This window comes from Myxocyprinus asiaticus, chromosome 33 (assembly GCF_019703515.2).
Source record: "Myxocyprinus asiaticus isolate MX2 ecotype Aquarium Trade chromosome 33, UBuf_Myxa_2, whole genome shotgun sequence".
Taxonomy (NCBI): domain Eukaryota; kingdom Metazoa; phylum Chordata; class Actinopteri; order Cypriniformes; family Catostomidae; genus Myxocyprinus; species Myxocyprinus asiaticus.
Genome location: NC_059376.1, coordinates 29,808,098 through 29,824,039, shown reverse-complemented (window position 1 = coordinate 29,824,039; position 15,942 = coordinate 29,808,098). Strand labels below are relative to the sequence as shown.

At 38.1% G+C, this 15,942-nt stretch overlaps 1 protein-coding gene across 13 annotated transcripts in view; it reads left to right on the top strand.

The window, feature by feature from the left end:
* Nucleotides 1–15,942, top strand: part of nfic (nuclear factor I/C) — a 126,354-nt gene that overhangs the window by 54,833 nt on the left and 55,579 nt on the right. The window contains exons 3-4 of one of the 13 annotated variants that reach the window (XR_007894500.1): nt 7,128–7,309; nt 7,413–8,391. The exons of 10 other annotated variants lie outside the window; for them this stretch is intronic. Coding sequence is in view for 1 of the 3 variants with exons in the window: in XM_051670120.1 (XP_051526080.1) it covers nt 760–806 (47 nt within the window). In the remaining 2 variants the exon portion in view is untranslated. Of the gene's footprint in view, nt 1–759; nt 3,912–7,127; nt 7,310–7,412; nt 8,392–15,942 lie in introns of those variants that run through there. 2 more of the 13 variants (XR_007894501.1, XM_051670120.1) reach the window with 2 other exon arrangements.

Below are 15,942 nucleotides of genomic sequence, written 5' to 3'. Positions count from 1 at the left end.
TAGGAATGAGTCTGTCAGTGGCATCTGTGGTAAATGACATCTTGCCAAAGATGTTGTTGATGGAGCACATACTGTGGATGGAGATTGATGGTTTTTAACCATCAATATTCTGGTAACACTTTACAATAATGTTCCATTTGTTAACATTAATTAATGCATTTGGTATCATGAACAAACAATGAGCAGTATATTATTTACAGTATTTATTAATCTTTGTTAATATTAGTTTATAAAAAAATACAATTGTTCATAGTTAGTTCATGTTTGTTTATAGTGCATTAATGTTAACAAATACAACTTTTCATTAAAAAAATATTAGTATATGTTGAAATTAACATTAAGTAAGATTAATAAATACTGTAAAAGTATTGTTCATGTTAACTAATGTTAACAAATGTTCACAAATGGAACCTTATTGTAAAGTGTTACCAATATTCTTTTAATTACTCTTAAAGCTCTATCGTTACTCTTAATTGCTCTAAATTGTAAACTATACAAGACCAATAATAACTGCAAACTAGAACATTAGTTAGATGTGTTCATGTGTATTGTGCTTGAGTATAATTGTTTACTTTTTTCTAAATAAAAAAACCAAAAAAAACTCCATGTAAACTTTGCTGTGTACATGTCTGAAACTCAGGATGTCCAGCTTTCTCCTTCCTTACAGTAGCTTTATCAGCATGTTTAAGGGCAAAATTACTGTACTATTATATCGTTTGCCGTCACTAAGTCTCGAGATTAATACTTTGTTTCCTTTAGTATGCCGGCCCTACAGTAAGTCGTCTTTCAGAATGCACTTTGATTGACAGCTCCTCACCCAACCCATCCATCCGTCTCTCTCCTGTGTGATGATTGGCCTGTTGAGATAGTCTAACCTCTCTCAATAGAGAGCTGCCACTCTTGTCATAGCAGCGCTGAGGTCACATCATTGGCAGCGGTATTGGTAAGTCGCCCCATGTGAGAAAAGGAAGGTCACATGGAGGGCTTTGATCGCATTTTCCCTGCACTCTCTATTTGTGTTTCTTTCCCTGTTAACTTTCATCCGCATGTGGTCTTTTTCTCCGTGCCAGTCCTAGCTACCTTTTTGTCACATCCTTTCTTCTAATTAGTTTTTTCTTCCTTGTTTTATATTCATCTGTCTCTTCTTTTTTTTTCTCCCCTTCACCCCTCTTTGCAGGAGGAACACGCGGTTCTGGTAATAGGTTTTTCAAAGGGTCCTTTTTTCCATCTTTATGTTTTAGGGGCTACCAGGCAATACATTGTCAATATTGATTTTTAAATGCTCGAGTCAAACATAACAATACCGGTAAATGTGGCAAAATATTGTTGCTGAGCTATTGCGGTAACGCCAAAGTCCATTATTCCTACCATCACTCAAGTATATGCCGTATTTACATTGAAAAGCCTCATTAAGATCATGCTTTCCATTAAAACTCGACGCCAAGCACCGTGTGTGGGTGCTTAAACTCGCTCCCATATTGTAGTTCTTTATTGTAGTATTTGGAACATGTTTTAAAGGATTGACATGCGCTGGAAACAATCTGCTCCCTGCAGCCTTAACGCTAACCCCAATACTAGAACCCAAACTGCCCGTCCTGCTAATAGCGCCTGCGGTTACCACGGCCATCCTCAGGTTCTAATGAGGGAGAGTAGTTTGTGGGATGGAAAGACTGAGTTGTTGGTTTCGTGCCAGGGGCATGCTGGCTAAAAAGTATTGAGAGGGGCGGAGCCAGAAAATAGGGCCAGAGGTTCTGTGAGGGGTAAAGTCATGAGAGGGCTGTGGGTAAAGTCATTAATCTCAGTAATCACAGTGCCAACCCAGTTTTTCATCTGTCTTGGTTCCGGAAGTATTTTTCCCATTCATTTTTTTCCATAGGGATTTAATAAAATTCTTCATAAAAGTGTTCTAAGCAATAAAGCAAACATACTGTACAAGCTTCGAGATAAATCAAAGCATTACAAGCACTATTAAACATGGCTTTAAGAAAGACACAGTATAGGGTACAACGGGGCTAAAGGCACCCCTTAAGGAAATTTAGCTTTTATCTGGTCACACAATGTAACAAGGTCAAACTAATTGAATAATTTTTATTTAATATTGATAGAGCAACATAATTTGTGTGAAAATAAATAATAACGGAAGGTTGTTTAGATTAAAATTCTGTTTTTAAAAAAAGGTGGCGAGGGAGCCTTTTACCCCATACTTGGTGCCAGATCGATAGAGTACGTTATTCTTAATGAGCCTAAATGAGACAGAGATTGATGCTACCCTCAAGGCAAGTAGATCTTCAAGAACACACACCCACAAAAAGAGAGAGGCATGTGTTGGTAAATTTTTTTTCTGGGCATTTGTAATTGAATACAGTTGAATATGCCTGTCGTTTTTCTCTTAACTCTTTAAAAATCACATCATCAGTGACAATATGCTCAGCAGATGCTCTGCATGCTGTTATTCTATACATTTTAATATAAACAGAGTGGTTTAATTACAGGGCCCTGATTTCAGACACACTATACACAGGACCAAGGATGTAGCATCCAGGGGGGACGTGGGGGACACATCCCCCGCACTCTTTAAAAAAGGTGATTCGGTCCCCCACACTTTTCCAAGCCAACCCATACCGAGTCCAAATGGTGGATTTGTATGAAGTATTCTTTGCGTTTTGTTACTCAAAGGTGAGTTTTATGAGCCGAAACAACCCTTGCATAATAGGCCGTCAGACAGTCTAATCAACGCAGCTCCGTTCATTTCTGCAAAGCTGCTTTCAACAATGATCATTTGTCCATGTTTATTAAAGGCATTGATGTTGATCTAAATTAATAATCTAGAGATGAGGAACACACAAATGAGAGTTATTTATCGGCATATCGTTCTTGATTTGCAACATTACGTGAATTGTACTGCAGAAAAAAAACAAAGGACAATCCTTCTTTTAAACACAAACTGTAAGTGGAGTTTATATCAGCGCCCGAGTCTAAGTTATGCTTTTTAAATTAAGATTGTGAGGTAATAGTCTGATTGGTTCTTTTTACCAATTTAAGTAGATTACTAGATCTGTGTTAAATATGTAAAGCTATTTTTAATATCAGCTCCTATTTTTTAACTATGTTGGTGCGCAGTCGACAAACTGTAGGGGAAAAAAGAAAGATCATAAGTGTTCTTAGAACACATGCATTTTACTGAAGTCAATAGATATGTAGACACACTTTCTTATACATGAAAATGTACAGGTGTTATTGAAACTCATAATAATATAAGACTATTATTGTTGTCTTGTGATAAAAGTCATGCTCAGCAGCTCACAAATTTTAGTGAACTGATAGATTTCCTTTTGTTCTCATAATACATAAAACCTCTAATGAAGTCTCTTTGTAGGTCTGTAGATATGCAAATTTTAAAGGATTAAATTTTTCTTTTGATTGTTGATGCAATGACTAACTCATTTCACACAAGACATCACCAGGTGGCATCACCAGAAATGGTCACTGAACGAAACATTAAATGGATCTGAACAAATTTTGGTGAACATAGTCAAAACACTCGAACTTGGATAAATTTAAATCCCATAATGCATAAGCACAGAGTAAAAAATAAAATTGTGCACATGCACAATTGGCATTGTTATAATTTATTAAATAATTTATTCAAGGACCAACTTGTGCTCAGTCTTTTATTGTAATGTGTGAAACAGAAGCAAGTACTCCACAAGATACCCTTTACATTTGCAGCTAATTTGGTTAAATTTTGCACTTAATTTGCAATACCTGAGTCTTTAAAACACTATAAATACTACAAGTAAATATACTTATATATTAATATAAAACATATATCATACTTGTATATTAATATATAATGTAATATACTGTATAAATACTGCACTGTAAGTGTTGGGTCTGTGCGAGCCACCTACTGACAGCTGTAAAAAAATGTACACGCCATTTTTAAAATGACTGCTACGCCCCTGCACAGGACAGAAGGGCTGTTGGCAGTCCATCTGCTCTGGGACATAGCAAAAGGCTAATGCTAGCAGGTGCCCACTAGCAACATACTTGCAGCATTGTTAGTGCCAAGAATGTGCTCATTTACAAAGAGCTTGCGTACACATGGTGTTCTGTTTGTGGATGTACACTACAAGTCAAAAGTTTGAACACTCTTGACTAAATTTATGTTTTTTGTCATCTTAAAACCCTTTTAATCTAAAGGCTTATGCTAAAATGCTTGACATTTTTTGTAGACAAATATACAGTAAATATCGCTTACGTGTGCATTTCTTTGCAATATATTATTTATAAAAAATAAAAAAAACATTTGAAAAAAAAATTATTATTTGATATAGATAGTGAAAGAAATGATAAGGGAATGTCCAGAGTGTGCAAACCTGTAATCTGGTCAAAGAGTAGCTACTTTGAGGAAATTAAAATATAAGTAGTTTTGATTGTTTGACTTTTTTTGGTCACTACATAATTCCATAATTCCATTTGTGTTATCTCATAGTTTTAATGACTATTTTTATTTTAAATGTGGGGAACCATTTACTCACAACACTCACTATTGACTGTATTATTGAAATTAATGAATTTTTATTTGTGTATACAGTGAAAGACCACTTTAACCATCCAACCACCCACAAACCGTTCTATTTTACATGATAATTTAGTTAAACTCTGTGCAGCCAGTTACATTCAATAGAGTCCCTTTGTGCCATGTATAATCTCCCCCCAGTCCCCTTCCTTCCCTTCTGCACCCTGCCCTCAGACAGATGCCCGTGGGTTGCATGGGGCACTGCCAGGCCTGGCATCAGCAGCGGGTATCACTGGTGGCACTGAGACAATGACAGAACTACTGATGGGATGATTGGTAAGCGGACCGTCCGACTGCTTTGAGAGAGTAAAACTAGGGTAGACCTGGAAGTGATGGGCAGGGAAGAGTGAAGGAGAGCAAGACAGGCAATTATGTGGTTGTTTAGGTTTACTCAACTGTCTTACCCCTCCAACACACACACACACACACACACACACACCACACACTTGGCTAATTCATTACGTTTTGATTAAAACCTCCACTCAGCTCTGCTACAGCTGTGAGAGAGAAACAGCAAAATAGAAAGAGAGAGAGGCAGCTGTCTGAATTCACAATTACAACTGTGCAGGCTGGTGTGCCATACGCTCCCGAGATTGCTCAGTACTTTCATCCTGCTGTTCACAGATTCTCACAGTTCTATATCAGCCGCACTCTACAGTCTACGTCTTTGTCAGCTTTAATTGGATCTATATTTATGAGCAGAGGGAAACCCCCAGCCGCTCTATGCCAGTGAATGGAGGTTTTGTGTGCAACACCATGGGCCAAAACAGCCGCGCATCCCACAGTGTATTGTAGAGGACACTGAGCTGAACCATCGTGAATACACAGGTTCTGATGGAGATCTGTCCCAAAGACCATAGATGATCACAAGATAATAAAATTAATGAGCTGAGAACAGAAATCAAGTGATCGAATAATCACTGGGGTAGATTCACAGCAGTTGCATCACTTTAGTGCCCAGTATTACATCACCTATGTCTTATTCACTAACTGCCCGCAATCCAGTGTAACCTGGATCTAAATGTGCTGAAATGTCACTGCACCATGTGTATTTACACGGGCAAATTAACAAAAAAGTTACGCACAGTGTTTCATCGCAAATACCTGTCTTAATTACTAACCCCCTGCAATCCAGTGTAATCAGCCGCTAAATGCGCTGAAATAACCATGCGCCATGAATATTTACATTTGCTTTAGCTCATCGTTTTTCATTGCAAAAACCTTCGGCTTATTCAGTAACCACCTGCAATCCAGTGTAACCAGGTGCTAAATGTAATGAAATATCACTGCATCATAAGTATTTTAATTAAGTCATTGTTATTCTTTTCAGCGCAAACACGCCTCCTTTCAATACAAATTAGCATAATTGTAGAATGCGCCTTATTAACAAAACTTTTATTTGACAGTGTTTGTTTACATTTCTATTGATCATGGCAGCAGTTATTCATCAAATGATGGAGAACAGCATTATAACCGGGCATATGTCCAGATGCGCGTTGTAGTAGAGCACACTTTCAGCATTTTAAAGAGCCAACTCAGGTGGCTGGATCACAGTGGTAGAGCAGATGCTGTACATTCCCAGCATAGGATGCCAGATTCTAGAGGTTTACTGCATTCTCCACAACCTAGCACTCAGAACCGACCAGCATGATGGGGAATTGTGTCATCCCAAAAAAAAAAAAAAAAATGAACAAACTTTTGGGAGCTAATTTTGTTGGCGCGTTTTGCGCCTTTACTTGTTTTGTAAAATTCTTTTGAATTCTCTGAATAAGGTGCTAAAACTACACAGACAGCACATAAACAAAACTATCAGTGGGCACAATTAATTGTTACTGAGTTGCCACCACAATGTGAAGTTCTATCAGTAAAATTTTAGGTCAGGTCAGAGCCGTGGCCTACCAGTTATCACACATGCTCCCACAAGTTGCTCATGCAGGCAATGTACGTTTGAGTGCAACTCACATTATTTCCCAGTACTGTTCCCACTTCTTTTACCAGTCATTTCTTTTCTCTAAATTATCAGTGTCAGTAACAGTGGTGGAAAAGCCAAAAAAGTGCTTGAAATTGTAGAGCCGAAGGCTGAATTATTATGATAGAGATAAAGAGAGATAAAGTGAGAGATTCGATATGCCAGAGACAGGTATCTACCTACACTCTGGTAATATGAAGCTTTGCTTAATGTCAGAATTAATCATGAATTTGTCTCACCTCCCCTGCTTCCAGCAGCACAGCCTGAGAAGAATAAATTTATAGATAGAAAAAGCAATTCTCTTGTTTAGCTCTACCCTTTCTTAGGAGAGAAAGATCCTCTCCACGCCTTATTTACCTCCACACAGGTGTATCTAAATCACAATTCTTCTGTATGATTAGATTACTAATGCCTGCGATAGCTCGACAGATACCCTGTGGTGAAGTGAAACTTTCACTCACAAATGAATACCGTAATGTAACCATGTGTTTTCTATCTATCTATCTGTCTGTCTGTCTGTCTGTCTGATATATAATTTGTTCGTTCCCTCATTTGTTTGTGTGTTACTTTTGTTAGGCAAAAGGAAAACAACAGGTGTGTGTGGGAAGATGATGCCTTCAAACTTCAAATGATGATTTAATTGACAGGCTGCATTTAAATTGTCTTTAGCAAGAACTGACAGCTTATATAAGAAAAGAATATAAAGCTCTTTGTTGATGTTGGTGCAAGCAGTGACCTTCAATAATTCAGGAAACCTTGTGAGTATTTAAAGTCATAAATACATATTATACCTCCCTAGCATTTTATTTGCTTAATTATGGTTATTAATTATTATTATATAATCCATATCACATTTTATAGGGATCAGCCAAGAGACCCAAAACCATTGGCCTGGAAAGACAGGGTCACTCTTTCCAATCTCTCTCTCTCTCTCTCTCTCTCTCTCTCTCTCTCTCTCTCTCCTCTCTCTCCCTCTCTCTGTCTCTCTCTCTATGTTTCTCTCTCTATCTCTCCTTTACCCTCAGTCCTATTCATAAATAAAGTGATTGAAGGCAGGAAAAACTATGCCTAACTATGCTCGGATGCTAAAGCCCACCCTGAAGAATATGGAACATTTTCTTCGGCTGTTTATTTGAAATAAAATGGCATGCTGGGGGATTAGGTGGAGAGAGAAAATGCTGTCACCAGCTGTTTCAGAGGTTTGGATTACACAGCTGCACTCCTCCGTGTCACCCCCTCCCCACCCGCAAAGCTTCGTTCAACCCCTCAGACTGTTCTGTGTATTTCTACCCCATAAATTACCCTGAAACTGCATGCTAGATAGATAACAGCCCAGAGGAGACTTGACTGTATGAATAGAAACTGATGGAAATTTGAGTCATAATCCCTTTATTGTATGCAACAATTTGAAGATTGTGTACTGGTGCTGTGGAGGAATGTGGTAAATGTTAAACATAACTTTACAGTATGTTATTATAAGTTACTGTAAGTGTGGGTTGATTGGCAAAATGGGACGTCTGAGCCTGTGTAATAGGAGGTTGACTGGATAAAGTATTGTTGGACCTCTTGGTGGATAGAAAGATGTGGCAGGGACCCCCTGTTTACATACTGTATGTAATTAAGTCTTGAATATTAAGCCTGGCTTATAATAACATGTGCATAGTTCCATATTGCTGTAATGTATTTACATATTTTTGCATAGAATGCAAAGCCATTAAAATATTAATTAATGATGTATAGAGTCATATACAGTAATTGTTGCTTGCATTTTAATTTGACTAAATACATTTTAATGTTGGGGACAATGAAACATTTAGCAAAAAGAGACTGGCTTTTGTGACTGAGTCTAGCTTTGAGGAAATCTTTATAGTGTACTCTTAAAAGTTGACAAAAGTGTAGCAGATACTCATATTTAAAATGTAGTCTTTCCAAAAATATTGGTGACTCATATTGCACTCATGGGTATATCCAAATTCTGTCAAATAAAATGATTTATAGAATGAGAATGTCCCTCCCCTTAATACTAAGTAATAGAAAGTATAAACTTGACATAAAATACATGTTATTGGCCCTGTTCCAACTTCCTGTTTCAATAGGAAATATGTCAACACAGGAAGAAATCTATGTTCGTAAAGCCATTTCATGGGGTCTTAAGGCTCATGGTGCCAGGTGCATCTTCCCCTCTCTGTGTATGTACAACATCGCTTTAGTTTTACCATGGTGAATCTCTACAGGACCAAGATAATCATACCCCATCACAGATGGAAACCGAATTTCTGCACAATATTTAATGCTCCAGGGCTCTGTGTTTGTGTTCAAATGTTTCTGCAAGTGTGTGCGCACAAATGTTTGCCATAGCCGATACTACCTGAAGGCACACATGGCCAGATGCTTGCATGCATGAGGCCAGAGATTGAGTTTCTTGGCTGAGTCTTGCCATCTGTCTCTCTTATATTGATCAGGGTTTTCCATGCTATTTATATCTCAGTGTGCAGCCGCTTGGGTCCCTGCAGGACCGGCTCCTCAACCCCTATAGGGGCTTAGCTCTCCGCCATAATGTCTGTCTCCACTGCACATTACACACCATTGATGGACGCCACATTGAAAACACACTCTGTGGTGATAAGTGGAAATCTGGCCTAAAATGTTCCACAGACACAAACTGCTTGAAGCTTTCGTTGAAGGGATAGTTCACCCATAATTTACTCACCCTCATGCTGTTCCAAACCCAAATGGCTTTTCTTTCTTTATTTCTTTCTTTCTTTCTTTTGGAACACAAAAGGTGAATATTTGAATATCTTGGCCACTCTATTCTGTATAGTAAACATGAAAGGGGACTGGGGTTGTCAAGCTCCAAAATGACAAATAGCAAATAGCATGCTATATTCCAAACTATTCTTCTGAAACCATAAAATAGTTTTGGGTGACAAACAGAAAATCTTCCTCTCTGCTGTAGCTCTCAAATGTAATATTGGGCCATCAGACAGAGTAAGGTTTGATGACGATGTTTGATCATGAAATGTGAGAACCAATGGCATTTGGCATTAAATGGCATTTTTGTGGTCCATTTCAAAACTTTGGCGGAGCGGAGGATTATTTTTTTTTGTAATTAACATTTTTTATTAAATCTTATAATAACAAGAAACACACACACACACACACACACACACACACACACACACATATATATATATATATATATATATATATATATATATATATATATACACACACACACACACACAACATTTAAACCCCACAACCCCCCCTCCCCAACCCCGCCTCCCCAAAAAAACAATCCTGTGGTCACACATAAGTAAATATATACATACACATACACACACACATATATATATATATATATATATATATATATATATATATATATATATATATATATATATATAGATGACCGTCTTAAGTGCCTCCCAAGCCATGCCCACAGATGATACCGAGGACCAATTGGTCTCCATATAAATATTGATTTCAGTCTTTCACATTTGTTGGAAATCAGGATTTTGTAAAAGGGATACATTAAGGCGCCAACTACATGATTACTTTTTCTCTATAAGTGGCAACACCTCTAAACTCACCAGGGCATGATCTGAGACTAAAATGTTTCCAATTGAGCAATCAACAACAGATGAAATGAGGGATTTGGGTATAAAAAAAAAAAATCTATTCTAGAATAAATCTTATGGACTGATGAAAAAAATGTATAGTTTCTACCAGATGGGTTCAAAAGTCTCCAAATATCTATAAGACCAAGATTTTTACACATCCTGTGAAGCGTCAATGTTGCTCTAGGGGGCTTACACACATTTGCTTCACTATGATCAAGGACTGAGTCCATCAAAAGATTAAAGTCTCCTCCCAAAATTATATCATGAGGGGTGCCAGCGGCTTGCAACATCCCTTCAAGATCTATAAAAAAGCCCTGATCATCAGCGTTAGGTACATAAATATTAGCGAAAACCGGACTTTGCCCCTGAATTTCTGCTAAAACAATAATGACTCTTCTTAATTTATCATTAAACTGTTTGAGACATTTGAATTGTAAATGTTTATTTACCAATATAATGACTCCCTTGCTCTTACTTGAGCCAACACTAAAGAAAACATGTTCACCCCATATCTTCCCAAATTTTTCAGCTTCCTGCGGGGAAAGATGCATTTCTTGAAGAAACACTATATCATTTTTCTTACGTTTAAGAAAAGAAATAACCTTCCTTCTTTTTATGGGGTGCCCCAACCCATTCACATGTGGAGAGAGATAGTACACTCATATTAACATTTGACATTTTTATATAATAGAAAAAATTAATTGTGTGCCAAAGAAAAAATTATGAAGACCACATTTCAACATTAATGCAACAATAAAACCCCGAACTTCCCCCCGAACAAAACAAACAGAAAAAAGAAAAATGTGCGCATTAACCCCGCGCACGACAGCGCCAACCGGCGCCAATCCCTTTAAACTCAGAGAGTCCATGTATGCCTACGAGAGCCTCCGCGACAACTTTGCCATCGGATTGCTCAATTTTGCCTCGCAAATTTGTAAGGCAAAATTACATAACATCAAATATTTTGTAAAACAAACCCCAGCCAATAGGCAGAATAAACAAGAAGAACATGTAGACTCATTCACAGAACTGTCTCGAAGGTGTGTTCCTTCACAAAACAAATTCCAACCGATTTAAAGCCGTTCAGTTTCCTCGGTCAGACAAACGAATCTTCAGTGAGCCAGCTGATGAGTGCAGCAGATAACATAATCATTCCAATGTCCCACGAAAATACTCCACAAATCATACTCCAGCCAACAGGAGGCATAAGCACAAGGCACTTACAGATTCATCCATAACTGTCCCGAAATAGTGTTATTTAACAAAACAAGCTCCAACCTCTAGGCGGAACCAGCACAAAAGGAAACGGAACACGCATCCCGGTTCCTCGGATGGTCAAGATTCAATTCGCTCGGAGGCCACATAAAAGTATATCCCGTGATTTACACAGTCCGCCAGCATTATAAAAGACATCCTTTGTGTGGGCATGTAGATATTTTGCGGTCATCCGTAGTGTTATTCTCAATCTGCTTAATTGTAAAAGTGATCTTCCGTCAATGCAAAAGTTTCTTTATGGAAAAGTGTTAATCCACAAAACAAAACAAACTCCAACCACGCGGCGGATCCAACGCAAAAAGAAACAAAAATGGCACCCAGCTTCCTCCGAAAGCCAGAGCATGTACAGTGAGCCAATCCACTCACAAGAAAAACACCCATTGGTTACTCACCCATTGTTTCTATAAAAGACATTGCCTGATTGGGACATGTAAATACTTTGCTGCCGTCCTTTTATTCTGTTTATTCTCAGTCTGGCCGGAAACATCAGAGCAAAAGTGATCTTCCGCTGACGTAAGAGTTTCTTGCATTCCTTAAACCGATCGCGTTTCTCTCTTGTCGAGTTCACAAAGTCAGGGAACAAGAAAATATTGTAATTCTTCCAAGAAAGCTTTCCTTTGCTCCTCGCCTGGCGCAACATGAGATCTTTATCGGATGATTTAAAAAATGTGGCCTGTCTCCCTCAGCAGATCTGTGAGCCGGGACTCTGTGAGCTCGCTCGATTTCCAGCTTGTGGCCTGTTATGTCGAGCAGACTCGGGAAAAGCTCATCTAGGAATTTCACCATATCTCTGCCCTCCTTATGCTCAGGAATTCCAACAATTCGAATGTTATTCCTGTGGCTTCTCTTCTCAAGATCTTCAAGCTTTTCAAGAACACGTTCCAAATCAAATTTGGTCGCGGGCAGATTAGCGGCTAATTCCCTCTCTGATGCCTCCAAATAATCGATTCGTTTTTCAACATCTATCACTCCTGTGACTAGCTCAAAGAATTTTTTTTCCATCGCGGAATCGATCTACGTATTACAGCGAGATTCTCCAAGTCCGCAAGTACCTTTGTCAACATTACCGACATGTTGGACAGTTGACGCTGGATTCCTTCTCCCGCCGCGCCATCCAAATCGAGTCCCCGGTACACAGGCCCATCTGGGCTTTCATCTTGTACCCTTAAGTGTCTTTTAATGTCTCCAGAGCCTGAGGATTTTGACTTCTTTGCCATGTTTACCTCAAACAGTAAATGTGTTACTGGGTGTATCGAATTTCACCGGATTATATCATGAAAATAATTAACAAAATTAGCAAAGTGCACAGAGCTGTCTCTCACACGTCTGCCCTTCGCATGGTGTCACGTGGCTCCAGTATGAGTGGAGGATTATTTGTGAATAACGACTTAAATTTCACTCTGTTCATCTCACAAAGCCATCAGAAGACTTTGAATATAGCAGACTATATAGAAGACTACTGCATATAATACGGCTTCAGGAGACTGGTATCTGGAATCATATGGACCACTTTTATGTTTTTTCCATTTGACCACATTCACTTTCCTTGTATGGAAAAGCCAGGATATTTTTCATAAAATCGTTATTATATTTGTTTTGTTCCTTGGAAGAGAGAAAGCCGTATGGGTTTGGAACAACTTGAGGGTGAGCAAATGATCACAGAATGTTCACTATTCGTTTAATAGTGATATTTTTGGCTTTGGTTAGCCTAAATCATAGCCAGAGAGTGGTTAAGGTGTTAGCCATGACCCTGGTGTTGGCTTGACATGGGAGTTTGAATTTGATTCCTATTCCTTTTATTGTATGCTATAATATATAAAGTGTATAACAGTAGTTAATTATGCAGAGGATTTTTAGCAGCAAATGCTGATTGTAGCTTTATCACGTTTTAGCAGTGTGCTAATCATTAGCTAGATTATTAGTTAGCTTTATCAGTAAACAAATGTGCTAAAGATTAATCATTTTGAGATGCAACTTGTTGCTTATCTTTGATGCGTTTGCAGGGCGTCGTATTTTAATTTTAATTTCAAAACTGAACTCTGCACTTTTAGAGTGCAATGGCGTTGTTTTCACATACATTTTACACAGTTGCATTTGATGGTATTTAGCTTTATTTGCTCTTGCATTTAAAGTGTTCCATGATATATAATTCTTTCTGTTTTCATAAATTGCAGTGTTCACTTGGATAAAGTTCAGGAAACTGCTGAAGTGGGTTAATGTGGCTTTGAGGGAAAATAATATAGAGCATAAGATTGAGGGAGAGAGAGTGAGGGAGAGGGGGTGAAAACAGATATTGCTCTTTTATAATGAGTAGTCCAGATGGCTTGAGGTTAATTTTAATGTTTGCCACATTGCTGCATTGTAGCAGAGAGCATATCATAAAAAAACAAGAGATGGAGTGAGGTAAAATTGTTGGGAGGGAGGGCAAGGGAAAGTGAGCTAAAGGAGGGGCTGAGAGGAGCTCTACTGAAGGGCATGTAAGGACAGCCATGCTACGTCACTGTTGTAATCTCTGTGCAGCGTGCTCTTCCTGTCTCTCTCACACACTTTTCTGTCTCCAGTTTAATGGGACAGTATCATATTTAATATACACAAACATATTCTCTCTGCATATACTAATGATTGCTGACAATACCAAAACATCCATTGAGTTCGAGCTAAGTTCATTGTGATATATTACCACCTTATGTTGCAGACAGAATTTTAAACACTGCATGAGAGGGGACCGAATGGCTCTAGTGCCACGTAACACACTGGGGCTCATGATAGTCCATGCTCAATGGCACATATTCACAGCCACTATGAAGTTACAGCTGACATTGTTTTGTATAAAGTGTTCTCCCTAACCCACATTGTTAATCGCACATTTGGAATGTGATACAGCCCTTTATGATACCAGCCTTTATATAGATTTGAATTGCCGTTTACATGCTGGATTGGATACTGTAAATATACGTGTGTGTGTGTGTGTGTGTGTATATATATATATATATATATATATATATATATATATATATATATATATATATATATATATATATATATATATATATATATATATATATGTTTTTTATTTTTTTGTTTATTTTGCCAGAATTTGTTTAAATTGCGATAAAGCAAGTGATTTTTTTGGAAGTGTATATGGTTTAGTTGCTATGAAATTGTTTCTGTACATGAAATGAGATTGGGGATCAGAGGGTGCCTAATTCTACTAAATCAGATAGACGATCGGTTGCAACGTGCTGTCAGTGTAATCAGAGAAAGAACAGAGTCCTGAAGCAGTGCACTGTCTGGCCTGATAGTCGACCTGCCCTGAAACCTGCAGAGATGTGACGCACAAGTCAAGGCCCAGAGACAGTGAGAAGTGAAAAATGGGGGGAAAGAGATAACTGTCATCTTTCAGATATGTGACTGTATCACTCTTGGACAGATTTATTAAAAGTTTGTGGGTTTTCGCAAACCACTAAGCCATTTGAGTTTTGAGAACTTGCTGGAGCTTAGACACCATGAAATCAAAATTGCCCTTTGAAATGACAATAAAGATTTACTACTACTACTACTACTACTACTACTGAAATTTGAGTTTTGTGGCTTTTAGTCCATGTGTGTTAGTTTTGAGGCCATCTTTATGTTAACATGACAAAGTTCACATTTATAAGTTCTTTCTTTATAAAGTTTTTCTTTTTTGGGAAAACTGAATAAAAATATGATGACTCAAAAACAATTGTATCTAATAAAATGCTCTCTCGAATTAAAATGTTCCTAATACCACCTGCAGCTGACTAGCAACAGCAAGTAGCAAATAATTGTTATTGGCTGTGACGTAATGGCGTAAACTAATTGGCCTTTCACTTTTCTTTCAAAGAATTACATTTTTGAATCGCTTTAATATTGACCTTTCAATTTTACCAAAAATAATTGCTTTGAAAAGACAAAACAAAGAGAATGAGTTTTCAGGGCTTGGCCTACGCAGCCGTCTGTGTACATATACAGCCTTCTGAATGAGGAAAGCCCTCATCAGTGCTGGACGAAGGGCTTGTTGCAGGCAGCCAAGCCACACTGAAGCAGCAAAGGCTGCCACGTGAGGACTGGAGGATCAAACAGACCAGAGGCAGAGCGAGAGAGACAGAGACAGAGACAGGGTCAGTGTGGATCTATGTTTCAAACAAGGAGCACAACCACTTTCTCCACCACAATACAAACCACCCGGGGTGGTTAGCACCCTCAGACACCCGGCCTGATTTTATGGTTTCCCCCAATTCACATGAGGAATAAACATGACACAACATGTGGCACAAGCATGAAAATTAATGTGTGCTGTAACAGTGTATGCTAGTCGAACTAGGTTTATGAGGCTTAAGAGTTTTTTTTATTTTTTATAATTTTTTTTATTGTTGTTTTTTCTGTAACAGCCATAAAAGCGTAAACAGTATGTTAAATAACTAATTTCGTTGTACCTGAACAATGATTATAAAGAAATTGAATTGAATTTG